General features: G+C 36.5%; 4 protein-coding genes across 6 annotated transcripts; 3 read left to right on the top strand and 1 right to left on the bottom strand.

Moving 5' to 3' along the window:
• The first annotated feature begins 331 nt into the window (after positions 1 to 331).
• On the top strand, positions 332 to 8,103 carry LOC121794113 (mannosyl-oligosaccharide 1,2-alpha-mannosidase MNS1-like). The gene is made up of 14 exons (XM_042192137.1): positions 332 to 692; positions 4,098 to 4,145; positions 4,232 to 4,420; positions 4,511 to 4,623; positions 4,992 to 5,057; positions 5,221 to 5,392; positions 5,626 to 5,715; positions 6,130 to 6,254; positions 6,391 to 6,456; positions 6,607 to 6,715; positions 6,815 to 6,913; positions 7,008 to 7,088; positions 7,185 to 7,355; positions 7,591 to 8,103. The coding sequence occupies exons 1-14, from the start codon at positions 540 to 542 to the stop codon at positions 7,837 to 7,839; spliced, it is 1,731 nt and encodes a 576-aa protein (XP_042048071.1). The 5' UTR covers positions 332 to 539; the 3' UTR covers positions 7,840 to 8,103.
• A 2,386-nt stretch (positions 8,104 to 10,489) lies between these two features.
• Positions 10,490 to 14,975, top strand: LOC121797106 (metal tolerance protein C4-like). Of its 2 annotated transcripts, none has more exons than XM_042195831.1 (13): positions 10,490 to 11,029; positions 11,107 to 11,167; positions 11,610 to 11,742; positions 11,859 to 11,914; positions 12,237 to 12,351; positions 12,481 to 12,538; positions 12,633 to 12,751; positions 13,150 to 13,269; positions 13,886 to 13,987; positions 14,061 to 14,133; positions 14,251 to 14,318; positions 14,462 to 14,522; positions 14,609 to 14,975. In XM_042195831.1, the coding sequence occupies exons 1-13, from the start codon at positions 10,741 to 10,743 to the stop codon at positions 14,743 to 14,745; spliced, it is 1,392 nt and encodes a 463-aa protein (XP_042051765.1). In that variant the 5' UTR covers positions 10,490 to 10,740; the 3' UTR covers positions 14,746 to 14,975. The 2 variants fall into 2 exon arrangements, with proteins under 2 accessions (XP_042051765.1, XP_042051766.1); XM_042195832.1 differs by having other exon boundaries at positions 10,967 to 11,029; positions 11,614 to 11,742.
• A 533-nt stretch (positions 14,976 to 15,508) lies between these two features.
• LOC121793439 (60S ribosomal protein L7-2-like) lies at positions 15,509 to 17,967 on the bottom strand. 2 transcript variants are annotated; one of them, XM_042191442.1, is made up of 7 exons: positions 17,831 to 17,967; positions 16,883 to 17,060; positions 16,703 to 16,800; positions 16,566 to 16,623; positions 16,119 to 16,198; positions 15,939 to 16,041; positions 15,509 to 15,868 (listed from the first exon to the last, which is right to left on the bottom strand). In XM_042191442.1, exons 2-7 carry the CDS (start codon positions 17,057 to 17,059, stop codon positions 15,653 to 15,655), a joined length of 732 nt encoding a protein of 243 aa, XP_042047376.1. In that variant the 5' UTR covers position 17,060; positions 17,831 to 17,967; the 3' UTR covers positions 15,509 to 15,652. The 2 variants fall into 2 exon arrangements, with proteins under 2 accessions (XP_042047376.1, XP_042047375.1); XM_042191441.1 differs by having other exon boundaries at positions 16,883 to 17,070; positions 17,831 to 17,939.
• Positions 17,968 to 19,559: 1,592 nt separating this feature from the next.
• Positions 19,560 to 27,622, top strand: LOC121794115 (calcium-transporting ATPase 9, plasma membrane-type-like). Its single transcript, XM_042192139.1, has 32 exons — positions 19,560 to 19,845; positions 19,999 to 20,115; positions 20,190 to 20,229; positions 20,520 to 20,635; positions 20,722 to 20,853; positions 20,940 to 21,029; positions 21,233 to 21,302; positions 21,500 to 21,570; positions 21,675 to 21,758; positions 21,829 to 21,906; positions 21,983 to 22,054; positions 22,484 to 22,567; positions 22,648 to 22,730; positions 22,798 to 22,906; positions 22,985 to 23,040; positions 23,115 to 23,157; positions 23,250 to 23,333; positions 23,413 to 23,550; positions 23,875 to 23,937; positions 24,020 to 24,121; positions 24,350 to 24,460; positions 24,542 to 24,709; positions 24,930 to 24,989; positions 25,353 to 25,517; positions 25,608 to 25,724; positions 25,897 to 26,133; positions 26,307 to 26,407; positions 26,603 to 26,648; positions 26,744 to 26,878; positions 26,963 to 27,070; positions 27,170 to 27,261; positions 27,356 to 27,622. The coding sequence occupies exons 1-32, from the start codon at positions 19,690 to 19,692 to the stop codon at positions 27,465 to 27,467; spliced, it is 3,240 nt and encodes a 1,079-aa protein (XP_042048073.1). The 5' UTR covers positions 19,560 to 19,689; the 3' UTR covers positions 27,468 to 27,622.
• The last annotated feature ends 62 nt before the right edge of the window (positions 27,623 to 27,684 follow it).

The following is a 27,684-nucleotide window of genomic DNA, read 5'->3' on the forward strand; positions in this document are numbered from 1 at the left end:
AGTACTATATTATTTTTTGCAAATTATCATACAAAAATAATTTTTTATGAATCTGTTATTACAAAAATTGTAAAATTGCATCACTTCGTATTTTGACGTCTCAAAATCAATTAATTTTTTTTTCTTACTGTGTTAAAGTCTATTAATGGAAGTATGCACATATGTTTAGCTTATAATGTAGTAGTAGTAATTCGTTAACATTAATTTCGACGACATTATGTCTCGAAATGCTGACGTGCCTCCCTCCCATTCGCCATCTTAATTAAGTATTTACCAATATCTCGGATTATATTTTAATATTAATGGCAAAAAGATCTATACCATTCCCTCATTTTCATTTTTAGCCATTTCTATATTTTTACCAAATAAAGGAGGTTTAAGTCCGCCGGGAGAAAAATCCTCCGCATCGGAATGTCTCAGAGAGGATTGCTACATTTTCTGTAGATCGCTTTGGGATCCTCTCGATTTCTCCGTTGATTGATGCTGCAGTCTTTCACTTTTTCAATTGCTGCTGTTTTTTTTTAAAATTTTGAGGAAAAATGGCAAGGAGTAGATCCTCCATCAGCAAATGGAGGTTTCTAAATCCGGCTTATTATCTGAAGCGGCCGAAGCGTTTGGCTTCGCTTTTGATTTTGTTCGTCTGCGCGACTTTAGTTGTGTGGGATCGGCAGACTTTGGTGCACGAGCATGAGGTACATATTGTATTTTTTTAGGTCGTTTGTTTTGTTTTGATGTTTGAAAGATGATCTGAAGATATTCGGCATCCTTTGTTTGATGAATTTTGTGATTTGTTATCCGCCGAGGACTTGTCAATATGATTTTTGTTGTTGAGGATTTGATGCGAACCTTTTGGTGTTTAATTGATCTAACGATTGACTAGTTCAAGATTTTTTTTTGTTGATATGGGTGTGGGATATTTCTTTTTTTGTTCTAGACTAAAACTTAGATTCCGTAAGTGTACCTCATGCGTCTCCTTTTAATGAGACGCATCACGGACATGCGTCTTTCTATTTTTCCAAAAAAATTTTAACGACGCACAACCATCATGCGTCTTAGAGAGAGACGCATCTCCCTAATGCGTCGCTCATTTTTTTTACAAAATCATTCTTGGTTGTTTCTCTTTTATAGAAATATCCTTTAATGTTTTATGTTTCACCTTCGATGTGAGACAAAACTCATTCTTGTTTTTTTTTTTACAAAATCATTCTTGGTTGTTTCTCTTTTATAGAGACATCCTTGAATGTTTTATGCTTCACCTTCGATGTGGGACAAAACTCATTCTTGGTTGTTTCTCTTTTATAGAGACATCATTGAATGTTTTTTATGTTCCACTTTCGATATGGGACAAAACTCATTCTTGGTTGCTTCTCTTTTATAGAGACATCCTTGAATGTTTTATGTTCCACTTTCGATGTGGGACAAAACTCATTCTTGGTCGCTTCTCTTTTATAGAGACATCCTTGAATGTTTTATGTTCCACTTTCGATGTGGGACAAAACTCATTCTTTGTTGCTTCTCTTTTATAGAGACATCCTTGAATGTTTTATGTTCCACTCAAAAATGTGGGACAAACTCATTCTTGGTTGCTTCTCTTTTATAGAGACATCCTTGAATGTTTTATGTTCCACTAAAAAATGTGGGACAAACTCATTCTTGGTTGCTTCTATTTTATAGAGACATCCTTGAATGTTTTATGTTCCACTAAAAAATGTGGACAAACTCATTCTTGGTTGCTTCTCTTTTATAGAGACATCCTTAAATGTTTTATGTTCCACTCAAAGATGAATTTGAGTTTGATGTAATTGTTGGAGCTAGCCTTACAAGTTAATTACTATAAGACGTTGATGAAGCCTCCAACTGATGCAGTGTTGTTAGGGTCGCGGGGCGCACCAGGTCGATGAGGTGAAAATTTGGGTCGCGGGTCGACGAGGTCGAGAGACCCACAAATCTAGGCTAATTTTTTTGCCTTTTAATATTAAATAAAATAAATATATTGCTCTAATGTTTATAATATATCAAATAATATAAATGTAGACGCAATTCATGTGAATAGAGATAAAGTGGAAAATAGAAATGATCAAAATATCAAAATAGTTCATAAGTCATAACACAATAAATAATTGAAACCATTGTCTGAAAATATCAAAACAAAGGAATATATGAAGGGTGGCAGCAAAAGATCTTTGAATTGTTTATTTGTTTAGGATTGAAGAGGCCGAATTCTAAAGTGTAGAAAATAGGTTTGAAAAGTTTGATGTGGTGCATGCATATATATAGAGAATCATGATTGAGATAGTCAGAAAACATGTGACAGATTTGAGAAAATCAGAGATAGCATGTGTTTAGGGCGACCCAGGCGACCCACTCGACCCAGACGACCCAACGGCGACCCTGTATCTCGATCAACCCACCCATGTTGGGGCGGTGATGGTCTCGACCCAGTCGAGCCGGGCGACCCGAACGACAATTTGACAACACTGAACTAATGTATCCAGCATCAATCTTCTTTCCAAACTTCATCTGAGCTATTCATTTCATGGCCACAATCACTAATAAATACATCCTCCGCCCGTCATTAGCAGTGCTAGATTACTATTTTAATTTGTCCACGACTAAAAATCGCGGTTTATTCTTACTCAAAATGGTAGGCAGTCATCACATTCCACTAAATTATTTCACTCACCTTTTATTATAAAAACTAGTATCACACCACCCGTGCGATGCACGGACTAAGATATTTTGAAACATTGATTGAAAGTTATAAACTAATTAAATGAAATTAAAATAATATCATTATGTGAAAATTATAAACAAAAAATATAGCACTATATAATAAAGATAATAAATTACATGATATAAAACCCATCACAACAACCAATTGAATAAAAGAGTAATTGCTCATAAGTCGTTTTTGATAACTTGTTTATACAATTGGTTTCATGATTAAACTATCATCACTAAAACTTATAATGAGTTTATATGCTCGTTGTATATTTTCAATTTATTTATTTTTGAAAAGTCAATTTACCTAGAAAAGTGTTGCTGATTAGTATCGTATTTAGGAATATAATTAACCTAACTATCAATTTTATTCTAACAGAAAATGAAAGAAAAAGAAGGAAACGATGTTTGCTAAATGTTTATGTGGTTGTTTTATGTTTTATAGACATTCAAGAATGAGTTTGTCCCACATCGAAAGTGGAACATAAAACATTTAAGGATGTCTCTATAAAAGAGAAGCAACCAAGAATGAGTTTTATCCCATATTGAAAGTGGAACATAAAATATTCAAGGATGTCTCTATAAAAGAGAAACAATCAAGAATGAGTTTTGTCCCACATCGAAGGTGAAACATAAAACATTCAAGGATGTCCCTATAAAAGAGAAACAACCAAGAATTATTTTGTAAAAAAAAATGAGCGACGCATGAGGGAGATGCGTCTCTCCCTAAGACGCATGATGGTTGTGCATCGTTAAAAATTTTTTCGGAAAAATAGAAAGACGCATGTCCCTCATGCGTCTTTATGAAAGACGCATGTCCGTGATGCGTCTCATTAAAAGGAGACGCATCTCCCAAACCCGGAATAAAAAAAAATTCCAGTACACTTACGGAATCTAAGTTTTAGTCTAGAACAAAAAAAGAAATACTATCACATATGGGTGCTTTCCAGCTAATGATTCTTTTACGCTTACACTTGTTTGGAAGGTGTAAAATGTGATGCCTCTATGTTCTTTTGGGTTTAGAAGTTCTAAAATTTCAACTTTCAGTCCAACAAATGAGTCGTCTCATTGGCTGGTCAGATCCAGACATCGAGTATAATTCTATGATATTTAGGTCCTTTGTAAGTGCGTTGCTACTTTGCTTTAGTATGTTGTCCCACAAATTGAGTGAATTTAAGGTTAATGAGGGAAAAAACTTGGTCGCAGTTGTTTCGACTAAGTACTAATGTGGAGGAGTGCTATAAATTGGAGCCAGCATGTTGCTTTATGTGCTGGTTTGATTTTACAGTGGACCTTCTTCTTGATATTTGGTTTGTGGATGAAAAGAATGACATACGCGAGTGCTGTGATTAACTGCTTATTTTATAACTGATCAGGAAGAGGTGTCTAAATTGAACGATGAAGTCACTCGGCTGCATAATATGGTAAGGTATTTAATTTTTGTAGTTTGTCATTTCTCTTGGTGTCGTGGATGTTGTTTTTTTTATTGAGACTATAAATTACATTTCAGCTCGAAGGATTAAAGACTGGGCATAGTGGTGTGGGGACTGAAAATGTGATTGAACAAAGCAATGAAAAAATGAAAGTAGATGTTTCTGAAGATCCGATCAACATTGAACGAAGAGGGAAAGTTAAAGATGCTATGATTCATGCGTGGAGTTCCTATGAAAAGTATGCTTGGGGCCATGATGAACTCCAGGTATGTTTTTGTTTGTATTTTTGGCGCTTCTCAAGAATATGGTAAATCCTCGACAAATTAATAATGTTGATGACAATTCATGGTTATCAGCCTCAAACAAAGAATGGTGTTGATAGCTTCGGTGGTCTTGGAGCAACTCTAGTTGATGCTCTCGACACACTATACATAATGGGATTAGATGAGCAGTTCCAAAAGGCTAGAGAGTAAGTTTATGGCCTTAAATTTATGAGCAGTTAAAGGTTATTCTCCTGTCTAAACATGTAAAGTTGATCAAAATTTACTAGAAACTCAAGCCTCCCATTAATATTAAGAATGTGTGTCATCTTTAATCTTTGTGTTGATCAGTAACTATTCTTCGGCTAGTATACATAGTTTCCTTTCGTCTTACTGTCTTACACCATTTAAGATTTACATATCACCATATACATCTCAGTTGGATTAGAGAATTAATCATATTCCAATTCCTTCTGTGTTTCTCGTTGTAAGGGACTTGACTGAAGTACTCAGTTTATTTTGGGTGCGAGGTCACTGCACCTATAATGATTGATGCATAACAAGTTTTTTATGGCAGGTGGGTTGCAGAGTCTCTGGATTTTAACAAGAATTATGAAGCTAGTGTCTTTGAGACAACCATAAGGTTGCTTTATAAGGTTTAATATGTCTTTTATATTCCTCTAGTTGATTTATCTTCCCTGAAGTTGACCCTCAAATCTTCTTATGAATTCATAATCATCTTATAAGGCAAAGAAAGATTTCTTAATTGTGACCTTAAATTGTACTCCATGTTTGTGACAATCCAGAGTCGTTGGTGGACTTCTCAGTGCATATGATCTCTCTGGAGATAAACTTTTCCTTGAGAAAGCAAAGGATATTGCTGACAGGCTACTGCCTGCTTGGGATACTCCTTCTGGCATCCCTTTTAATATTATTAACTTGGCCAATGGAAATCCACATAATCCTGGGTGGACAGGGGTAAGTATGTAGTTAACTTAGGAATCACATATGTTCTTTGCTAAAAAAATTTCCGTGATTCATGTTTGTGTTTCCATGCCACTGTGTTATTTTACGAGATGATCTCGCATGTAAGTAACTGACAAATAAGAAGATTCATGTTTGTGTTTCCGTGGTTTGATTTTATTGGAACACTGCCATAGTTTACAAGATGGTCTCGCATGGAAGTGACTGACAACTAATTCTTACTGTAGGGTGACAGCATTTTGGCTGATTCTGGCACTGAGCAGCTGGAATTTATTGCCCTTTCTCAGAGGACAGGGGATCCCAAGTATCAGCAGAAGGTTTCACTTTCTATCTCTCTCTCCAAGTTAACTGTCAAAGTAACTTCACTGAAGCATTATTATGATGTGAAAGTGCACGTGTTGATGGGTGTAAAACTATATACTCCCTCCGTCCCACTATAAGTGATCAACTTTCTATTTTGGATTGTCCCACACCATAAGTAATTGATTTCCTTTTTTGGCAAAAAGCAACACCTTTATCTCTCTTACTTTTTCCTATCTCATACTTTATTCTCTTCATTTAACTCAATAAATTTCATTTTCTTAAATCACGTGCCCAAAAGAAACTCCTCACTTATAATGGGATGGATGGAGTATATATTTATTTCAGGATCTTAATGGAAGGCATACTGATCACTTTCCTGTTAAGCCTTGAGAACTGTATTTCCTCAAATTGATTATGTGATGTTTCAGGTGGAAAATGTCATTACAGAGCTAAATAAAACCTTTCCTGATGATGGTTTGCTTCCCATATATATCAATCCACACAAAGGATCTAGATCTTATTCAACCATAACTTTTGGAGCCATGGGGGACAGGTATGTTATTTTATGGATTTGAATTAACACATATTATAGCATATATTTCTCTTCTGAGCATGAATCAACTATGATTGTCAAAGGTGGTTCTATAAGGTTTTCTAACATTTTAACGGAAGGACATGGAACTGTGCAGCTTTTATGAATACTTACTCAAGGTCTGGATACAAGGAAATAAGACCAGCCCAGTCAAGCATTACAGGTAAATATCTAACAGCTGTTTTGTTCCACATAGACACATATTTGTACATATCACAGATTTAAAACTATATGTAAGGCCAGTTTGATGCACCACGTATTCTACTCCTTTTGAGAACTTTCTGAGCAGCACTGTAAAATATATTCCTATCAGGGAAATGTGGGAGACATCAATGATTGGTCTTGAAAGCTTGGTGCGGAAAACAACCCCGTCTTCTTTTACTTATCTCTGTGAGAAGATTGGAACTTCTTTAATTGATAAGGTGGATTTTAGTATTTATAGTTGTTGGCATAATAAGTGCATAATATTTTCTTAGTATGTTGACTTTCAGTAATTGATCTTGTATGTAATACATTTACAGATGGATGAACTAGCATGTTTTGCACCAGGCATGATAGCATTGGGCTCTTCAGGTTATGCTCCTGATGAAGCCAAGAAATTTTTATCTCTGGCTGAGGAGGTAAACACGCCCAATTCTCACCTAAGCTTCTTGAATCTTGAGGAGTTAGTGTTCCATTTACTGTTTTATGGGATAATTTCGAACGCCTATGCAGCTAGCTTGGACCTGCTATAACTTCTACCAGTCTACCCCGACGAAATTGGCGGGGGAAAACTACTTTTTCAATTCAGGACAGGTGAGTCTTTGATCTCTACTGTTTCAAAATATTTCAAGAAATACTTGGAGTGGAAGGGATAATGTTTCTTTTCTGTTTTGATTTCTTATATTTTAGGATATGAATGTTGGAACATCATGGAACATATTAAGGCCAGAGACAGTTGAGTCACTCTTCTACCTCTGGCGTCTGACTGGAAATAAGACATATCAAGAGTGGGGATGGAATATATTTCAAGCATTTGAGAAAAACTCCCGCACAGACTCTGGATACGTTGGATTAAAGGATGTGAGTATTCGTGACTTCTGAATAATTAATAATTTTGTCTTCATAGACTCTCAACAATCTTAAAAGGTACAGTTTTCTAAATTTCCCTTCCAGAAAAAGAAGTCGAAATCTCTCTTTTCCCTGTCGAAATCTTAGGCCTCCTTGAATATATGCACGTCTCCATTAGCTGCTTAAGGCACAAATTACATAATCTTCTTGAATGGTACCTGACAATTTTGTCTCTCTCGTCTCCCAGGTTAACACCGGTGTAAAAGATAACATGATGCAAAGCTTTTTCCTAGCAGAGACGCTGAAGTATCTGTACCTACTCTTCTCACCTTCCTCAGTCATTTCACTTGACGAATGGGTTTTCAACACAGAAGCACACCCTATAAGGATTGTAACCCGGCATGACCATACAGGGGGTAAGTTGGGAGTGTCCAATGGTGACCATCTAGAAACCCGGTCCCGTGCCAGGAGAGAAGGCCGTTTTCATGGCAACTAGGTGACCTTAGATGTATTTCACTGCATGTCATATGCTATTGCTTAGGAGGCCATAGCAACTAGACGTATCGAGGAGCATCAAGAGGCATCGAGGTGAAGAATAACAAGCTCATAGAGATTTCTCTGTGCACTGCCTGGCCTCATAGTAGAATAGCTTTTACTTTGTAACATAGAATGTTAGACGATGTTGTTGATTTATGACACCTTTTTTTGTATGTTAGAGATTTACACAAATCTTGTCAAGTGATGTATTTTGGAGATGGCATATACTTCACATGTTTTCATTGCTTGAAGTTGAACGTGTTTCTACTTCATGCAAACTAGTATTTCATCCGTTGCAGTCAAGATGACACATTTCTTGGTTGGCACAAGATCTTAGGAGTGTTAGTATTGTTTAATGTGTTTAATTGAAGAGACAAATGTGAGCGTAAGGATTAAATAGAGATAGAAAGAGAGATGAATATTATAATTATAGAGAAAAAAATGGTCGAATGTATTAATTAGAAAGAAAAAGTTTTTAAAAGTAGAATTATTTCATTTTATTTATGACAGATATAAAATGACATTCTAATAACATGACCTCACCTTAAAATTTCAGCGCTTTTGGTATTGGTTTTGCATTTTGCAGGTTTTATAAATTGGAAAAAGAGGGGAGGTAATGTTACAAAGTCATGCCATTTTTTTGAAATAATATGGAGTACACTTATAAACAAGTACTACTACTACTGTTTGAATATTAATTTATAATTAAGGTTGTAGTTATGATGAAATTCATTCGAGCACATACTTGAAAAAAGATTCTAGCACTCACGTACACCACCTACTAAACAATATATAACTATAGGGGACGGATCAATTGTAACTCATCATTTAATTGCTAACTACAACTAAGTTAAGATCATAGGATTTTAAGAAACTTGTGGTCTACAATTTATCATATGTAATTTTCATTTTTATTAATTAAATTGAAAAGGATTAAAAAAAAACTATCAAATTAGGGTTTTGGATGAAAATGTCAATATAATGTTTCAAAAATATCAACGCAATGCTTTGAGAATGTTAACACATTGCTTATATTGACATTATACATGTATTATATTGACATATTTTATATATCATGTTGACATTTGTTGCTGTACAAAAAAATTGAAAATTTTTAAAATAAATTTCAAATTTTGACATTGGAACATATGCAAGTGAGATCTCATTAGAATCGTTATGAAATTATCTTTAATTTGATATATGTTGTGCGAAAAAATAATTTAAATCGAGAAAATTATATGCTTTTTAAAATTATGGGATATTTTTCAAAAGTTAGTTACAACTAATTTGGTGTAAATTGACCTTAATACCTTGACGTTTTTTTTATCATATTGACATTTTGGGGCTGATGATCTAGGCCATTAATTTGAATATCTAATGGCTATTATTTAGTTATAGTTAGCAATTAAGTATTGAGTTAGCAATATAACACTCCCCACTAAGAGCATCCGCAATGGCGGATTTCCCGGCGGACATCCGACCGGCGTGCTGGATGTCCGCGCGGGACATCCGCCATTAGGCGTGGGAGGGACGGATGCGGATGCCCGCTACGGACACCCCAGATCCGCGGCTTTCCGGCGACGTCCGTCGTGACGTCCACGATGGACGTCCCGATTTTTAAATTTTTTTAACTATGTATTTTTTTAAAAAAATAATTATGTATGTTTTTTACTATTTAAATAAAATCATTGCATTTTTCCCGTATTAGTGTCGAAATTTTAATTCCGTAAATTGCATATTTGTGAATTTTTATTATTGTGGATATCCGCTGGGATGTCCTTGGGGATGTCCGCCATTGTGCAGTGGGATGTCCTTATGAAGTGACAGTGCAGTGGAAGATCCTTATGACATGGCAGAAGATGTTTTTGGGAAGTACGCCGGGACATCCGCACCACTGTGGATGCTCTAACTATATTTATTAGAGCATCCACATCCGTGCTCTTGCCAGCGAGCACAGATGTGGGCCCGACCCCACTTTTTCTGCCTGCTCTTAGGCAAGAGCACAACACTCACATCTGTGCTCTTCCGCAAGGACGAGCACAAAGGTCCCACTATTCTAATTTTCAATTTAAATACAAACATTTCCACAAAATTAAAATTCATTAAAAATACCCGGAATAATATTACAAATTACAATAAAACTAAAAATTACATAATTAAATTCCTAAAAAATAAAAATTACATAATTAAAATCCTAAAAAATGAAAATTACACAATTAAACTACTAAAAAATAAAAATTACACAATTTAAGCGTAAAAATTACATCCGGGGAAAAAATTGAAAAATAAATTAAAATTAGATAGAAAACGGATATAATTTTTTGGGAAGTGGAATTTTTTTTTTAATTTTTAATCAGATTTTTTAATTAAAATCCGATTTTTTTTAAAAAAATTAAATTGCCCACGGCCAATCACCGCCTGCCACGGACGTGCTCGATGCATCGAGCAGCGGTGGACAGCGGTGCCGCGCCGCTGGCACGGACGGGCGAGCTGCAGCTCGCCAATGTGGATGCTCTTACACTTAACAAAAAAAAATACTAGTATTTAATTAACATGATTTATTGATTTATATGCTAATTTATGTAGCACACGATTTACTACTAATTTTAGTGAGGAAAGAGTTAGAGAAGAGAAAGAGAAGGGAGTGAAGTGATGGAAAGCTAATAACAACAGCTTCCTCCACAACTCCTACAAACACTACTCCTCCGCCCGCCGCCGGCAAAATCCAAGCTTGACGGCAAAACCCTAGACCCTTTTCCGCCGTGAAAACAGAAACACAGCCCTCGCATTTCCCCAAGTCATGTGTTAGCTGATTCTTCTCCATTTTACTCATTACCATTACTCTCATTCACGTGCTGCAATGCGATCGTCTCTTCTCCTCTCTCGCATCCGCCATGAAAGAAGCCGCCATTTCCCCTTCCGTTTCTCCATTTCTCAGTTTCACGCCCCTCTCTCCTCGCGCGAGCCGGAGAAGGAAATCACTAATTTCCAAGAGAATAAATTTGTTGATTCCGATTATGATTTTTCTCGCTCCCAACAGAGGCGCTCCGCCGCATTAGGGCATTTTCTTGCGGCCAATTCTCTGTCGGGAGCTGTTCCTCCGATTTTGCCCGGTTCTAATTTTCTCCGCACAGCTCCCTTCACAAGAAGTCAGTCATTTTTTTTTCTTGTTTTGCGTTTTGGGAGTATTTGCGGTTTTTGTAATTAATAATGGTTCTGTATTCAGGTTTTCTCACAAGAGCTAAGAAGATTGAAAAGATTGATAAGATTGGAGTTATTGATCATGGGTATTTTCTATTTTTGCTGATTTTACTTTGTCTTGATTTCGAATTTCAATTGTTTCATAATTGAGTTTGTGGCATTAAAAGTTAAGCTATTACATTTTTAGAGATTGAGGATGAAAAGACTGTATGTGAAGTGGACTATGAAACATTCATATTTACATGTGTGTAGCAATATAGCTTATTTAAGTACTACTCCTATCTCTTTAAGCATTCTTGTTGCTTTCCCCATGCATTTGAATTAGCCATAAAAAAAAGATTAGGATATCACTGATTCCTCAGCTATTAGGTGTTTTGCATAGTTTGAAGTTTGAACCTTTTTCCAATGCCAGTTGTCAAGGGCATGTGATGGTTGTTGACCTATTTGAGTCTTTGGACTGAGTGCATCCTCTCCTTTTTACCGGTTAATGTTATTGTTATTTTTTCTAATGTGACATTGTTCCTTTAGCCAGCGAGCTGTCACAACCGCACTCTGGTGCAACTTTCTTGTTTTCTCTCTCAAATTTGGGGTCTGGTTGTCCACCTCGAGCCATGTGATGTTGGCTGAAGTTATTCATTCAGTTGCAGATTTTGCAAACCAGGTACTTAACTTTGTTTCTTGGTGTTCTTTGTTCATTGGTAGTGATTTTTTGCCTATCTATTATTGAACCCTGTGGCTGTGAAATTAATAAACAGTGTCCTTGTTCATGCCTCACAGGCTCTTCTTGCTTATGGTTTAAGTAGCTCACGCCGTGCACCAGATGCTCTCCATCCGTAAGGCTTCCATTGATATGTCCATCTATATATTGTTGATAAGTTCTTAGCCTCGTGTAGAGAGTTTTATGTGAGTTTTGAGGTGTCTAAAACTTACAAGGACCTTTCCAAGTAGTTCGCAAAAACTTCTCCATGTTTTGCTTTCTAGTACCTTCAAGCCTTGACAGGACTTGTCTAATTTAATTGTTTTTCTGATCCAAATTCCAGAGTAATGATTATGTAATGGTTCTGTGAAATGTTAACTCATCGTATCGTGTAAGTAATTCTGGACTTTAAAAATGTCATGATGTGGGGCTGAATTTTGTCTATAATTATATCACAGATATGGTTATTCCAAGGAACGCTTTGTCTGGTCTTTGATTTCTGCTGTTGGTATATTTTGTCTTGGTTCTGGTGCCACGATTGTTCACGGAGTTCAAAACTTATGGACTTCTCAGGTGACCAAACTCGAAGTTCATTATGGAACACCAAATGTTTAATTTTCTTATTATCTCAAAATGGCATTACTTGCTTAATGCTATAATCTATATAATGAGTCTTTATTGATTGGTATTGTATCTCGTCAGCCCCCTGAACACATTGAGTACGCTGCTCTAGTGATCGCTGGTTCTTTCCTTATTGAAGGTTAATGTCTTCATTATTTGCTAAGATTCAGAGAGCTTCTCTTGTTTATCTACCGTTCCCACTTTTTCTTGTGACTGAAGTGAATCTTTATCAGGTGCATCCCTCATTGTTGCCATCCATGCTGTTAGGAAAGGTGCTGCTGCAGAAGGAATGAAAGTGAGGGACTACGTCTGGCGTGGTCATGATCCAACAGCTGTTGCTGTCATGACAGAGGTACATTTTTAGTTGTCCCAGTCATTTTCATGACTTTAAAAGTTCTATACTACATTAGCATAACATATTCTTAGTGTAATGCTTGGGAACATTTTTCGTTGACAATTACATTTCAGTGCAGATGCTTATGCCTGATAACATTAATTCAAGTTTAGTTTAATCAACTCAACGGGTATAATATGACAATGGAGTCATGGAGATCATACATAATTTGGTATCTTCTGCTTAGCTAAACTGAATAAGATAGAGCACAAGAGGACTTTCGAATTAAAATCCCAGCAGGCCCTGGACACTTCACTACTGCTAAAATTTAACTAACTTAAGAATAATATTTACGGATGCATTCCTCTCAAGATAATTACATGTTGTAATGAATGCTAATCATGTGCATGGTTCAGGACGGTGCTGCTGTTACTGGCCTTCTCATTGCTGGTGCATCGTTGGTGGCTGTGAACACCACAGGAAATGCAATTTATGATCCTATTGGCTCAATCATCGTAGGAAACCTTTTGGGAATGGTAATGTGTTCATTGATTTTTCTGCTAGAGATAAAAAATGTCAGTGTCTTTAACAACCTTCACACTGTATAAGTTGCCAGTTCCGCAGTTTTTTTATTATTATTATAAAAAACACCCATATTGGGCGCGGGGTTTAGGCAGACCCCCAACCCGTGAATAAAATCAAAATATAACGTTCCCCGATCCTAGCCCAAAAGTGACTAGGATCGAAAGTAAGAACATGAAGAGAAAACAAACTGAAGTTCCCACAAGTCGGGATACTCCATGCTATCAAAACTAAACTAGGAACCAAATGAACTAAAGGAAGAAATAAAATAAAGAGAACAACCATATAGTCACAATCAATCCACATCTCTGCATCTGAAACGAAAGTTAGGATATCCCAGCTGGTCCATCCTAACAAAATAAATAAAAAGCTGCCAGTTCCGCAGTTTTGAAGATATTAACTGCAAGTTTGAGTTGAAAAGAAATTGGCTGGAACTTTTACTTTCTATAAGTAGAATTAGTTTTGTGTCTATGAAGTATGATTGTACTTTCTATTATTTTCCTCGTGCTTGCTGATATTTTGAAGAATTGTGTGCCTTTCTTGGACCTAACCTGATGTCAAATGTAACAGGTTGCAATATTTCTGATTCAAAGGAATCGTCATGCTTTGATCGGCAGAGCGATTGATGATAATGATATGAAAAGAGTGCTCCATTTTCTGAAAAATGACCCGGTACAGTGCCTCATTTCACTACTTACTGCGACCAACAGATTCAGTGTCTAAATTTGAGAATCCCCGGCTGTAGGTTGTGGATGCAGTGTACGACTGCAAAAGCGAGGTGATTGGACCAGGGTTTTTCAGATTCAAGGCTGAAATAGGTGACAGTTTACAAATTTTCATAGCACTACAACTTTTACTATTAGAATTGCATTAAAAAAAACCTTACCTTGGTGAATATCTGGAACTCAATGTATGATTATCAAATGTTGTTGCAGACTTTAATGGTGAGGTATTGGTGCAAAACTATCTAAGCAGAACCGGTCGTGAAGAGTGGTCTAAGCAGGTAATTCCATTAGGTTATTTCCCCCCGTTTCCACAGCTTCTCTTTTCTGTTGGCCGGAAAACGCATATCTTCAACATATACTCTATTCTGGCTTTGTCATTTAGTTATGTTTTTGTTATACGCATGCTGAGTTTAAATTACAGTTTCGGGAGGCTGCCAAGGAAAAGGATGATTCGGCAATGTTCAAGATCATGTCGAACTATGGTATGTGATAAGTAGTGTATGATATAAGGGATAAGTATTGATAATAGAATATAGAAGGTAAAATGAAAAGGGTGTGACATACACAGGTGAGGAGGTGGTGACAGCTCTTGGAAGTGAAGTAGATCGCCTAGAAAAGGAGATTCAAGAAATTGTTCCTGGCATTAGACATGTTGATATTGAAGCACACAACCCTATTGTTCCTCCACCACCACCACCACCATAGTTGTTTTTTGCTTCTTTTAAATTCTAACCATGGAATCTGGAAACCAAATTCATGCATGTATTTTGGCTTTTGGGCTGTGTGTGTGAGAGAGAGATGTGAATAGTATTGAGAGTCACACATTTCTTGTTAATATAAGTCTCCAGGGCAAATAGGCAAATAGCATTAAACCTTGATGCTTTTGACATTCAAATTTTGACAAATTGATCGATCCTTTCGTTTGCGAATTCAAATAACATCCTCGTGTAAATTTGCCACATCATCCGGTTTTGTTTTGGATCAATTTCACATTAAAATATAAACCAGATTTAAATTATAAGAACACTAACACCCTGGTCTATCATTGCAAATTAGTTTTAGCGTATCATCCCATAAACACTTGCAATATTTTCTGATTTTTTGAATATAAATGCACCAACTTTGGACTTTTCTTTTCCCCCCAAAAAAACAAAATTGAAATGGGGAATTAGAATTTATGTGGCAATCAAAACGACGTTCATTTTAATTTAATTACTACTTCAATTTTAATGAAGACTTTAGGTTCTTAATTCGGTGTCATTTTGTTTTTACATCTATTCTCATATTTCAGTTTCGTTCTCTTATTATTATTATTATTATTATGATATACTACTATTTCAACAAGTTGTGGTAGCAATAAATAAATTCAAAAATTCTAACCTAGTAATGGAATAATTTCATCAAACTAAAACACAAACAATCTTTTGACTTCATATAGTTGGCATGAATTCACAAGGAACAATCTGTAGGCATTTGAATAACCATATATTATCTCAGTGTAAGAATTAGAGCACAAAAATGTTTAGACAACAAAAAGAACAATTGGAAGATTGTTGATCTTACTAGAAGAACCAAAACCTCAAAATGCCCAAACATACTACGGTCCAAGAATCTAGTTCATCCTTCTGATGAGCTCGTTGATGTAATCTTCACGGTTTCCGGCATCTCCACCTTCGACATAATGATTCCTCTTTCTCTGCAGACCACCCAAGGGTGCAGAAAGTTGGAATGGCCAGAGGAAGTTGTTGGCTTCCTTAAAGTGAGGCCCAACAGTCAAGATCTCATGGATAAGGTCTTCGATGCAGATGATACCGTGCTTTCCAAGTGTCTGGAAATAGGAATCGTGCATCAGTGAAAAATACCTAAACAAGGACAAGAAGCATGTGTCTGAAACTAACCTGTTCAATGATCGAATTGTCTGTCAAAGCAATGCGCTGCTTGTTAAGCTTGCCGAAACCCCTCTTGTATATCAGTTCTCTCACACTCTTCAAGTTGGGATACCTGAAAGCAAGAGCGTTCTAAATTGGTGGAGAAGGAAACTGCTGTCAGTGCGACAGTTTTAGTAATTAGAAGCATACCCAAAAGTCACATATGGTTCAACCCTGTGCAACATATTCACTGTTGCCTTATTAACTTTTAGGAACACTCCATTAAAAATCTGCATCCACAAGATTGAAATCATATTAATGTCAGTGTGCAATAAAAGCAAGTAACGAACTACAGATATATAAACACTCAATCATCATGTATTGATGGAATCCATGAATTATAATGGGAAACTGTGTCTTAATCTGATGAACTAACATAAACATTAATTTTCAGTCAATTCTATCATCAATGAACACATTCATTTACATATCTACAATTTCAAAAAGGAGGCCAACTGTCTAACTGCTTACCTAAAAGGGTTTGATCATTAACCATGGTAATTTGAAATAACCACAACCCAAAGATAAGACATACAGTAAACCTTAAGAAACTTTAACATAAAAACAAAAGGAAAAAAGGAAGATATTCAACATAACCTGTCTTAGACGCAGCAGCTGCAAAATCTTCTTTGTTGTTGGATGCATTGCATTAATACTGAGGCAAAAAGGAAGGCAAGTCAGACAATGTTCTATGCAACACTAATCACATCACTCCAAATTACACAAGTCCGTACCCACGAATGCGAATGATGAACAACAACTTAGCTTCGGGATTCACATAGAATCCTCCTTTCAACCTCGCCTCACGCTTCAGCTGAATGAGCTCCCTTTCCTAATGCAAAATAAACAATGGGAGTTAAGCAAATGACCAAGTGGGAAAATAACCCTCAGATAGAAAAAGTCTCCAATAACACCTGCGCTGCATACTCCTTCGCATAGTCCTTGGCTCTGTTGTATATCAGCTTCCTGTTTGCAGACTTCTTTTCCTTGAGAGCAGCAACCTCCTGCTTTTTTACTAATGCCCATTCCTCGGCTCTCTTCTGTTTCTTCAAAACAGACTCCGGAACAATTTGTCCTCCCTTCTCAGCCATACTAAACAAAACTAAACGGAGCTCATTACTTCTTCCAATCATAAACACTTGTCTAAAATTTACAATCCTAACATTTGCACAACCAATACCCTATGCAGAACTAAATAATCTAGTATTTCAGCAACGAAAAAAACGACACTGGTTAAAAGAAATCATATGCCAACAACGATCCAAACAAAAGCACAAATGCTGGACAAAAGCTAAATAGCAATTTCTACTTGGTGAGATCAACTAATACAACAAAGTAAATTGGTGCAGAATTGGGGCTGCCGGAGCTGAGAACGGCTACCGGAATCGCACCTACACAGATAGAACTCGGCGAGAGAGAAGATAGATTGAGAGAAGAAGAGCTTTGCATTAATATATGAATTGAATGAGTACAAATGAGGAAGAGATCAGCTTATATAGCTGAATGTGTAACTAATCGACAGTTAACAGCTCTAACCGCCTCTAACTAACTTGATTTCAGCTCAACTAACTCTCAACTACACACTCGTGTGCATGCTTGCATGCACACGTCAGCTTTATTAGCATTACATTTATCATGTATTATTAATGATACATCATTCCTCCCAGCTACAAGTATCATTCTTCCCAGTTACAAGTATCATTCTTCCCAGTTACAAGTATCATGTATCATAAATCTCCAAAAAAGATCACAAATGCATAGAAGGAGAAACAGAAATAGATGAGTTCAGATTAAACAAATATCCATACACGTAAACACACAATAAATCGAAAATGAATTAAGAATAAATGAAATGAGCTTACGGTGGAGTTGAATGAAGATTTGGCGGTGAGGGTGAGGTGGTCCAAACGGCGATGAAGAAGACTTGATTTCAGTTCAGCTAAATACGAGCTAGGGTTTTAGCATATCCAATTTCTTTTTATTTTGAAAATTCAAATACTCCATATATTTAGTGGACCCAGTACCTTTGGGCTACTACATATTTATTTATATCTTGGTTGAAAATGTCATACGCACTTGAAATAAAAATGGGCCTACGTTTTTGGGTTTTGTTTTATTGATTAAAAATTTAACCGGACGGTCTGACGGTGAATTGATGTGAACGAAATATTTCATAGTCTTTTCATTGATTTCCTACATTTTTATCATTTTTTAAAACTTATAAATGTGTGTTTTCCCCTTTTATTTATATATAAAATCGAGGTGGAAACAAAGTTAGGACAAAGTTTATAGTAAGACTCTTTGATGGGCAGAGAATTGGATGACAATTTTCTTTGTTATGGTCTGGTCGGGTCGGGTGAATTATAAAAAGTTGTCCAGAGACTCCACCCGACCGGATGACATTGTCACCCGCCACCTCTATCCGGTGGGGTGAAGTGTGAAGAAGCAATTGTATGCTTCCCGTTGTATGCCCGCCAGCCATACTTCTAGTCGTTGCCTTCACTATCATTTTCATTCAAACTGGAACATAACCATTCCCACGTAATCTACCCCACCCCAAGTCCCGGCCATTCAGCCAATTCGACTATTTCACTTCTTCTCACCACAATCCACTCCCCCACCAACCATAAACCTAAACCACCGGTTGTCCTTGCCCCTCAGCCCGCCATACTTTCCGTCGTCTACCACTGCTTCTTTCTATTCATCGATCAATATCTAACCAGAAAATTATTCATGCACCAAGATCCTTCTCCGCACCATTAATTTGAAATTTGAGTTACAACTAGTATATTAAACTCGCATATACTGACTGCATGTTCAAATTATAAATAACGCACACCCCGAACATGAAACAAACTAAACCCAATCCATAAATAAAACTTCGATCAATCACAAAATCTTAAACAACACTTAGAACAACTATATTATTTAATTTGTCTTCTCTCCAATTATTAAGTTTAATATTTGAGCATATAAAATTACTTCACATGTTCACAATTATTTGATTTGTATTCATTTTTTAAATGTGACAGCCAAAATCAACAATTTCATTTTTATTTTTATGTTTTGCAAAAACCAACTATTTTAATCTTATTAATTATTTTATTTTATGTTCACTACCTTGGTCACTTATTATTTTCTTACATCTCATAGTACTATTAATTATTTTATTTTATGTTAACTTGTAACGAATTGAAAATTACAATTACTAGAATGGCGATGAGATATCTAAAATCAGCAAAACCAATAATAATGGATTACATATTACATGAATGCAGTAAGTATATTTTAGTGTATTGATAGTAGAAGATTAGTTTAATATAATTATCAGTTACAACCATAAATTCTGCTCATATACATGCAATGCAATGCAATGCGCGGGAAATTTTTGCGAAGCTGCTGCATAATGAAGATCTTCACCGTTATAAATCCTGGATCGAATTTGTATGCAAAGCATCGTAAAAGTAATTGGGAGATTGGTTTGAAAATAGTAAATTTTTCCCGAATTTCAGCTGTTTTGAACGGTATGGCGGTTGATTCGGATTCCTAGAATTTCACAACCATCGGCCGAAAATTTGCTAGAGAGAGAGAGAGCAATCAGTATATGCATTGTGTTCACAAACGCAGCTAGCAGTGAGCGACGAATCTGCTCCATTTCGATCCAGTTTCTCCGACGACCGATTTTCGTATCCTCGTTTGTGTTTCACGGAGCGGCGGTGCAATGACCACCGGCGACGAAGACGAAATTCACCATGACATCGAGAGAGGCGCGCCACCGGAGGAAGGTGGCGGATCAACCCTCGCTGAAGAGTTTTCCGACCCTTTCGACATCGGCAACACCAAAAACGCGTCTCATAATTTGCTCAAGCGCTGGAGGGTAAGTAGATATTTCTAATGCGATCAATTATTCATCTCTATCATTTAACAGATTTAAATTGATTATGTTATGTAACTATTTTAGAATTAGGATATGGAGTGATGATGCCTTTATTTATATACTAACTGATTTGCAAGTCTTGGCCCTTTCCAGCAAGCAGCTCTTGTGCTTAATGCTTCTCGTCGCTTTCGCTACACATTAGACTTGAAAAGGGATGAAGAGCAAGAAATGAGAAGAAGAATGATTAGAGCTCATGCTCAAGTCATCAGGGTACGCACCTCATGGAATTTGTAAAATACCTCACTTTTTTATTTACTTATGCGCTACTCGTCTGCTAATTGTAGGCTGCATTGCTCTTCAAATTGGCTGGACAGCGAGCCACAGGTATTTAATCATTTATTCTATTGCTTTATAATGTTTCTGGATCATTAATTCTGAGTTTGGTCGAAATAAACTGAGAGCTAAGCTTCTAACGACTTCATACTCAACTAAACATTAACAGTACAAGTGCAAACCTGAGTGGTAGATTAGTTCTGTGGTTATACTTGTATAATAAATGGACTAATACTGCTGCAAGATGAGTACAATTTTGCATTCCCAAGGTTCTATTAGCAAATAAGTAGTGCTGCTTTAAAAATTTCTTGGTAGATTAACCAGATCTTTTTTTGTTTCAGTGTCAGGCACAACAGTGATTCCTCCATCTCCATCTGGGATTTATGGAATTTCACCCGAACAGCTTGCTTCAATGAACAGAGATCACAAAATTGCTGCATTCGAACAATATGGGGGGGCAAGATTCCCTTTTCCCTTTCTCTTTAGCTATTTTCCATGATGTATGGCTCAGTAATTTAGTTTTTCATTTTTCCATTTGTTCAGGTTAAAGGCATATCAGGTATGCTACGAACAGACGCTGAAACAGGGATTACTGGTGATGATGACGAGTTCGCACAGAGAAGAGATGCCTTTGGCTCAAACACTTATCCTGTGAAGAAGGGGAGGACTTTCTGGGTAAAGTTTTACTCAGATTTGGTACTGTAAGTTTATATATCTATTCAAATATGTATTCTAATGTCCTTGCATTTCATTTTGTGTAGATGTTCCTATGGGACGCCTGGCAGGATACAACTCTCATTATTTTAATAGTAGCAGCTATCGCATCTTTGGCTCTTGGGATAAAAACTGAGGTAACCGTAGAATACAGAAGTACACAAGTCCATTTTCATCATTAAGTGCTGTCTTATTACATTTATTTGTGTAATCTTCAAACCTTTTATAAACATAGTCTTAGGCATATGATATACCATTTGGAACTTCCATCCAAACGTGGTTTGAGAAAGTTAAGATAATGCTGTATCAACTCCCTTTTAACAATTCATCATTCTTGCAGGGCATTGAAGAAGGATGGTATGATGGAGGAAGCATCACCTTTGCAGTTCTTCTGGTTATTATTGTTACAGGTAATCAAAATACTTCTTATAAATTTACTTTGAACTGTGGTTCCCTTTGGTTGAATCATTCTACCTTTCGTCCTTCTGTTCCTAGTAGTTTTTAGAGAATTTTTTGCGTAAGTTTACCATAATGGGAAACTATATTTTGGTATGCAATATGGCTGACATTTGTGCTGTCTTATTCTTTATATGCATCTATTCTTCAGCAACTAGTGATTATAGGCAGTCCCTCCAGTTTCAAAATTTAAATGAGGAAAAGCGAAATATTCAAGTGGAGGTAATTTTAGGCAATGAAGCTATATATTTCCGCCTTCTTCTTCTTTTTTTGGGTTTTAGATAAGGTGAATGATGATGTATATACTCGTGAGAAAAACTGAATAGGTGATCAGAGGAGGTCGGAGAGAGAAGGTTTCCATATACGACATTGTGGTTGGGGATGTCATACCTCTGAAAATAGGAGATCAGGTCAAAAATAATTTGATTCAGTCGTTTTTTTCATTCATTATCTAAAAGTTACTTGCCATAATATGTACAGGTTCCTGCTGATGGGTTGGTTACGACTTCCCATTCTCTTGCCATTGATGAATCCAGCATGACTGGAGAAAGCAAGATTGTAAGCTGGTTAGATTTGTTGCTGGTTATTTTAGATCATTTATCTAATATTTCTCACGTCTCATGCCACTATGCAGCTTCATAAAGACCAAAAAACTCCATTTTTGATGTCGGGTTGCAAGGTGGTAGATGGTGCTGGAACTATGCTGGTAATATTACTATAACTTTAAACACCCATTAACCGGACATTCTGAATAACACAGATTTTTTCATTGAGGGTGTTTATGTGATCATGTGAGTTTGTTTTCCTGTTTAAACACTTCCTGATGCCTAAGGCAACTGCAACACCATTTTCAGCTAATATAGAGTGTATGAAACTGATTGATTTGTACTAGTCTTTTATAAATGATTAATATAACTATGTATTTTACTATGACTTGCAAAACACATATAATAAAACAAACACACGTGTCTTTGCAATGCCACTGTCCTACGCGGTTGTGTCATTAGGCGCTAAGTTGGTCAAAGCGATCTTTACTTTGTTTATCAGAGTATGTAGAGAAATATGTTACATCTATGGTGACTATTAGTTTTCATAATACTCAATGATAATTATTTATTACATGATTGTATTTTAGGTAACTGGTGTTGGAATCAACACTGAATGGGGATTGTTGATGACTAGTATATCAGAAGATAATGGTGAAGAAACTCCTCTGCAGGTAATTATTGGATAATGGTCGTGTAACAACAGTTTGTCGTATGGCAGTTATCATGCTAAGGATCCTGGTGAAATTTGCAGGTTCGTCTGAATGGTGTGACAACTTTCATTGGCATTGTCGGTCTCACAGTAGCTTTCTCTGTACTCGTTATACTCTTGACTAGGTAATTTGGGCTTTGTTACTGTCAACTTGTGATGTGGTCACATTGTATTGACAATTAATTACCCCAGATATTTCACTGGGAATTCGAAAGATCCTGATGGAACTATTCAGTTTGTTCGTGGGAAAACCAGTCTCGGCCACACAATTGATGGTGTTATACATATTATAACCGCGGCAGTAAGTTTCTTCTTTCTGGAACGGAAATGAAAAACATTTAGATTTTCTTTTCTATTTATTGACTGAGCTCATATTTAGGTAACAATAGTCGTTGTTGCGGTCCCAGAAGGGCTTCCTTTGGCTGTAACCCTGACGTGAGTATGAAAAATGTTACCTACATAGAATTATATCAGGGTCTATTAATTTATATATTTTGAAACTGTAACAGCTTAGCATACTCCATGAAAAAGATGATGGCCGACAAGGCTTTGGTATGTAAAATTTTCTGTTGTTTCCAGATCTCTAATTAAATCAGCTATGTACATTTTCTTTATTATACGATATCTATATACTTGATATCCAGGTGCGCAGGCTCTCGGCCTGTGAAACTATGGGATCTGCAACAACCATTTGCAGTGATAAGACTGGAACTTTGACTCTGAATCAGGTGATTTTCAATAGGAGTTCTATCGAAAAAACTGGATGCATTTTTAATCTGGCTCTCGGCACACTACATTTTGATACAGATGACTGTAGTAGAGGCTTATGTTGGTACAAGAAAAATTGATCCCCCTGAAGATAGTTCCCAGTTGCCTGCATCAGTTTCCTCTCTGCTAGACGAGGGACTAGCTCAGAACACTTCTGGCAGTGTATTCTTATCTAAGGTATTCTTCCTCAGCTTTCAAGTGCTTAAACATACTCATAAGGGGCTAAGGTTGCCACTGTTATGTACTCCATTTTGTTGCACATTCAATTAGGGGTTAAAAGAACGCAAAAATAGCTGTCTGTTCTTCCTGGGTAGCACATGATGCATTTACAAGATTTCAGTCTAACATTTTTTTACAAAGTTTCTTCCCGTCTCATCGACTTAGCTACAATATGTGATTTCAGTAGGAAGAAGTACAACACTTTTCAGCTCAGCATGCTGAAATCTGTCTTCTTGTTTTTGTCATGGTACATACTCATATACTTTTGTGTGTATTTCTAAGGATGGTAAAGTTGAGGTGTCTGGATCTCCCACTGAAAAAGCCATTCTTCAGTGGGGTGTCAAGGTACTTCTGGCCGTGCTCTAGCATCAATTCTTCAGTTTCCATCTTGACTTTGTGATCACCTTTTTCCCCTTTCCCTTTTCAGTTGGGAATGAAATTTGACAATGTGAAATCTGAATCCATAGTTCTCCATGTATCTCCTTTTAATTCTACCAAAAAACGAGGTGGTGTTGCTGTTAGAGGGCGGGTAAGTGATCCATATAGATATTTGATTAAATTCTATGTATGTTATATTGTTTATTCTTTCACAATAATCTGATCTCTGTGTACTAAAGACCATAATCTTAGAGTCCTCAAAGTTCAGAATTCATTAAAAACATAGAAATTGTTAAAATATTTGAGCAATGTGTAAAAATAACCGATTTTTCTCATTCTTCAAAAAATATATTTGAGAAAGTATTTCTTCACTTGGCAGGCTGGATCCCAAGTTCATGTGCATTGGAAGGGAGCAGCTGAGATTATCTTAGCTTCATGCTCACAGTATATTGATGTCAATGGTTCTTTGCAGTCAATTGATAATGATGTGGTACGTAGTTAGTATGATATAAAATGATCCAAGTAAGGTTAAAATGTAGATACTTACAGAAGTGTGTAACACCTTTTTCAGGATTTTCTTAAAGATGCTATTAATGCAATGGCCGAAAAAAGCTTGAGGTGTGTTGCTGTTGCTTATAAAACATTTGAAGCAGACATGGTTCCAACGGATCCAGAGCAGCTGTCACAGTGGACTTTACCAGAAGATGATCTTGTTTTGCTGGCTATTGTTGGTATTAAGGTAACTAACTTGCACTTCCTGTTTCTGTAGCTGTAAGTTCTATCTATTTCTGAATGTAACGTTTATATGCTTACCAACAATTTGTTCCTGTACAACAGTAGTTTTGGTTATTTGCATACTTTCTAATACCAAATACAAGCCTCTTGTCTTATGGCATCATTTCACTGCATATTCACTATTTTTGTAATTAAATAGTTGTATTTCAAACTTTGTTATGCAGGATCCTTGTCGTCCAGGTGTCAGAGAAGCAGTGGAACTATGCACGCATGCTGGTGTTAAGGTATCAATTTTGTTTGTGAGAGCTTCAGCCATGAATGCTCATTGTAAGCTACTTACGTAGCATTCCTTTTTCTCCAAATAGACACTTCGTTTGCACCACAGCCAACTATATACTCTAGTTTTTAATGATTTGCAGCCCAGAAATTTGCTTAACAAAGGTAAAATAAAGCATGATTTGTTAAACTTCTGGCTAATGTAATCCTTTGGTATATAATCCTTAGTCTCAAATTCTTAACACGGTGCAGAAGCACTAGTAGCTAGAAGTTTTAACTTGTTTTAAGATAGTGTTATGAAATAAGACAAGGCATACTGTTTGCTGTTTTCTGATATAAAAGCAGGACATGATGTGCTTTTCAACCATTAGGTGCGTATGGTAACTGGAGACAATATTCAGACAGCGAAAGCAATTGCTCTGGAGTGTGGTATCCTTTCATCAAATGCAGAAACTGGTGAACCCTACGTTATGGAAGGGAAGAGATTCCGCGAGCTGCCTGAGAAAGATAGAGAAGAAGCTGCAAAATTGCTTTTGGCATGTTTTTATCGAGAAGACCTCTCGATTTTGTTAGCAAGCTATGCTTTATACAAATGACTAATAAGCATTATGTTTGACAATTAACAGGTTATGGGAAGGTCTTCTCCGAATGACAAGCTTCTACTCGTTCAGGCACTGCGTAAGCAAGGGGAAGTTGTTGCTGTCACAGGAGATGGAACAAATGATGCTCCTGCACTCAATGAGGTCTGATGAGCTTTTATCATGCTTTTCATAATGTTTGAAACCTGTCTCCATGCATATCATGCTTTTTGTAATGTAAACCTGCCTCCTACATTTTTTGTCTGAGATGTGAGAAAAACTTTAGTTATAGATGATTCTATCGACGTCAATTACTGATTACTTTCTGTATTTGTAGGCTGATATAGGTCTTTCCATGGGTATACAAGGAACTGAAGTTGCAAAAGAAAGCTCAGACATCATTATCTTGGACGATAATTTTGCTTCAGTTGTAAAAGTTGTTCGATGGGGACGCTCTGTATATGCAAATATCCAAAAGTTCATCCAGTTCCAGCTCACTGTAAATGCTGCAGCTTTGACAATTAATGTAGTGGCTGCAATTTCTTCTGGTGATGTTCCTTTGAATACAGTGCAGGTGCAGTATCCTTCTTACACCCTAAACTTGTTTCTTGATGTCTGATGTTATAGTATCAATGATTTTTATAAGATTGAACACATTTTTTGGACATTTAATAAAGCGAATTTCAAGCTAGAAATTGAAATTTCTTTTAGTTTTGTCATACTTCATGTGCTAGTACTTATATGCAGCTTCTCTGGGTTAACCTTATCATGGATACTCTGGGAGCTTTGGCACTGGCTACGGAACCACCAACTGATCATCTTATGGACAGATCTCCAGTTGGTCGAAGGTATGAATTTTCAACCCCAAGTAATTTAGAACTCGATAATGTCACTAGGCTGCAAGGTTAAACTTTTGAAACATACTATATCTGTACATTTCTCTTTTCTAGATTTATCAACCGCACAGCTAAATCTGATTTGCATTTAAGTAGTTAACATGTTGAGAATACGATCCGTTGTTTACTTGTTCACACATTGTTCAGGGAATCTCTAGTAACAAATATCATGTGGAGGAACTTGCTTGTCCAGGTATAATTTAGTTTACAGTGAATTGGCTTTTGTTCTTTTTATTTAAGATAAAAGGATTCTAGATAAACAATCCCATTCTACCTTATCTGGTGCAGGCTATATATCAAATAGCAGTACTCCTTGTTCTCAACTTCGAGGGGTTAAGTCTTCTCAAATTGAAGAACGACAACACACAACATGCTAACATGGTTAAAAACACTGTGGTATTCAACGCGTTTGTCCTCTGTCAAGTAAGTGCAATCTAATCCAAGTGTATGCATCAGATATGCTAGGCTTTTTCTGAATAGATTTTCTATTCATCTGACGATTTACAGATTTTCAACGAGTTCAATGCACGGAAGCCAGACGAACTTAATGTCTTCACAGGTGTGACCAAAAACCACCTCTTCACTGGAATAGTTGGATCTACATTGATACTACAAGTGAGTGAATATGATATAAATATATTTTGAAATTCTAGTTTCTATGGAAACTAACAATAACATACTAATTTTTCTTTCTTTTTTTTTTTCTGGAACCAGATAATCATCATCAATTTCCTTGAGAAGTTTACCTCGACAGTGAAGCTTAGTTTTCAACAGTGGTTGATATGTTTTCTAGTAGGCATTATCAGGTTTGTCTATTTGTCTTGGTTTTTTGTATTTACCATGAACGGTTCATTGCTACTCATAATCTGCTACATTTGTCTAACATCTTCTCTCTTGCAGCTGGCCTCTGGCTGTAGCCGGTAAATTCATCCCGGTCCCCAAAACGCCGCTAGGAAAGGTCTTCGTCAAGCCATATCAACGGTGCATTGCTGCTCGTGAAGCACGAACGTGACAAGGCCTTTATGGCGAGCGCGGTCATCAGCTACAATGCTACAAAATCGGCACATTACAGTGTTGTTTTAAATAAGTGTATTGCGGCATGCTGGCAAACTGAATCTGGATTTATTGATCATCTATACAATATAACTCTGTTTTCTTATCTTTATATTCATTCGTGTCACTTACAATATAACTCTGTTTTCTTATTTTGGAAAATCCAATATGAAAGT

Source organism: Salvia splendens, chromosome 3, assembly GCF_004379255.2.
Source record: "Salvia splendens isolate huo1 chromosome 3, SspV2, whole genome shotgun sequence".
In the NCBI taxonomy this organism is placed as follows: domain Eukaryota; kingdom Viridiplantae; phylum Streptophyta; class Magnoliopsida; order Lamiales; family Lamiaceae; genus Salvia; species Salvia splendens.

Excerpts from the sequence above, each read along its gene's own strand:
- LOC121794113 (XM_042192137.1), top strand. The coding sequence starts at position 540 with ATGGCAAGGAGTAGATCCTCCATCAGCAAATGGAGGTTTCTAAATCCG. Across the intron at positions 4,421-4,510 it reads GGGGCCATGATGAACTCCAG|CCTCAAACAAAGAATGGTGT; the intron begins GTATGTTTTTGT and ends CATGGTTATCAG. Across the intron at positions 6,255-6,390 it reads TTTGGAGCCATGGGGGACAG|CTTTTATGAATACTTACTCA; the intron begins GTATGTTATTTT and ends GGAACTGTGCAG.
- LOC121797106 (XM_042195831.1), top strand. The coding sequence starts at position 10,741 with ATGCGATCGTCTCTTCTCCTCTCTCGCATCCGCCATGAAAGAAGCCGC. Across the intron at positions 11,168-11,609 it reads ATTGGAGTTATTGATCATGG|CCAGCGAGCTGTCACAACCG; the intron begins GTATTTTCTATT and ends TTGTTCCTTTAG. Across the intron at positions 14,134-14,250 it reads CAGATTCAAGGCTGAAATAG|ACTTTAATGGTGAGGTATTG; the intron begins GTGACAGTTTAC and ends ATGTTGTTGCAG.
- LOC121793439 (XM_042191442.1), bottom strand. The coding sequence starts at position 17,059 with ATGGCTGAGAAGGGAGGACAAATTGTTCCGGAGTCTGTTTTGAAGAAA. Across the intron at positions 16,801-16,882 it reads CGAAGGAGTATGCAGCGCAG|GAAAGGGAGCTCATTCAGCT; the intron begins GTGTTATTGGAG and ends ATTTTGCATTAG. Across the intron at positions 16,042-16,118 it reads GAACCATATGTGACTTTTGG|GTATCCCAACTTGAAGAGTG; the intron begins GTATGCTTCTAA and ends TCTTGCTTTCAG.
- LOC121794115 (XM_042192139.1), top strand. The coding sequence starts at position 19,690 with ATGACCACCGGCGACGAAGACGAAATTCACCATGACATCGAGAGAGGC. Across the intron at positions 22,907-22,984 it reads TACATATTATAACCGCGGCA|GTAACAATAGTCGTTGTTGC; the intron begins GTAAGTTTCTTC and ends GCTCATATTTAG. Across the intron at positions 25,518-25,607 it reads AAGCTGCAAAATTGCTTTTG|GTTATGGGAAGGTCTTCTCC; the intron begins GCATGTTTTTAT and ends GACAATTAACAG.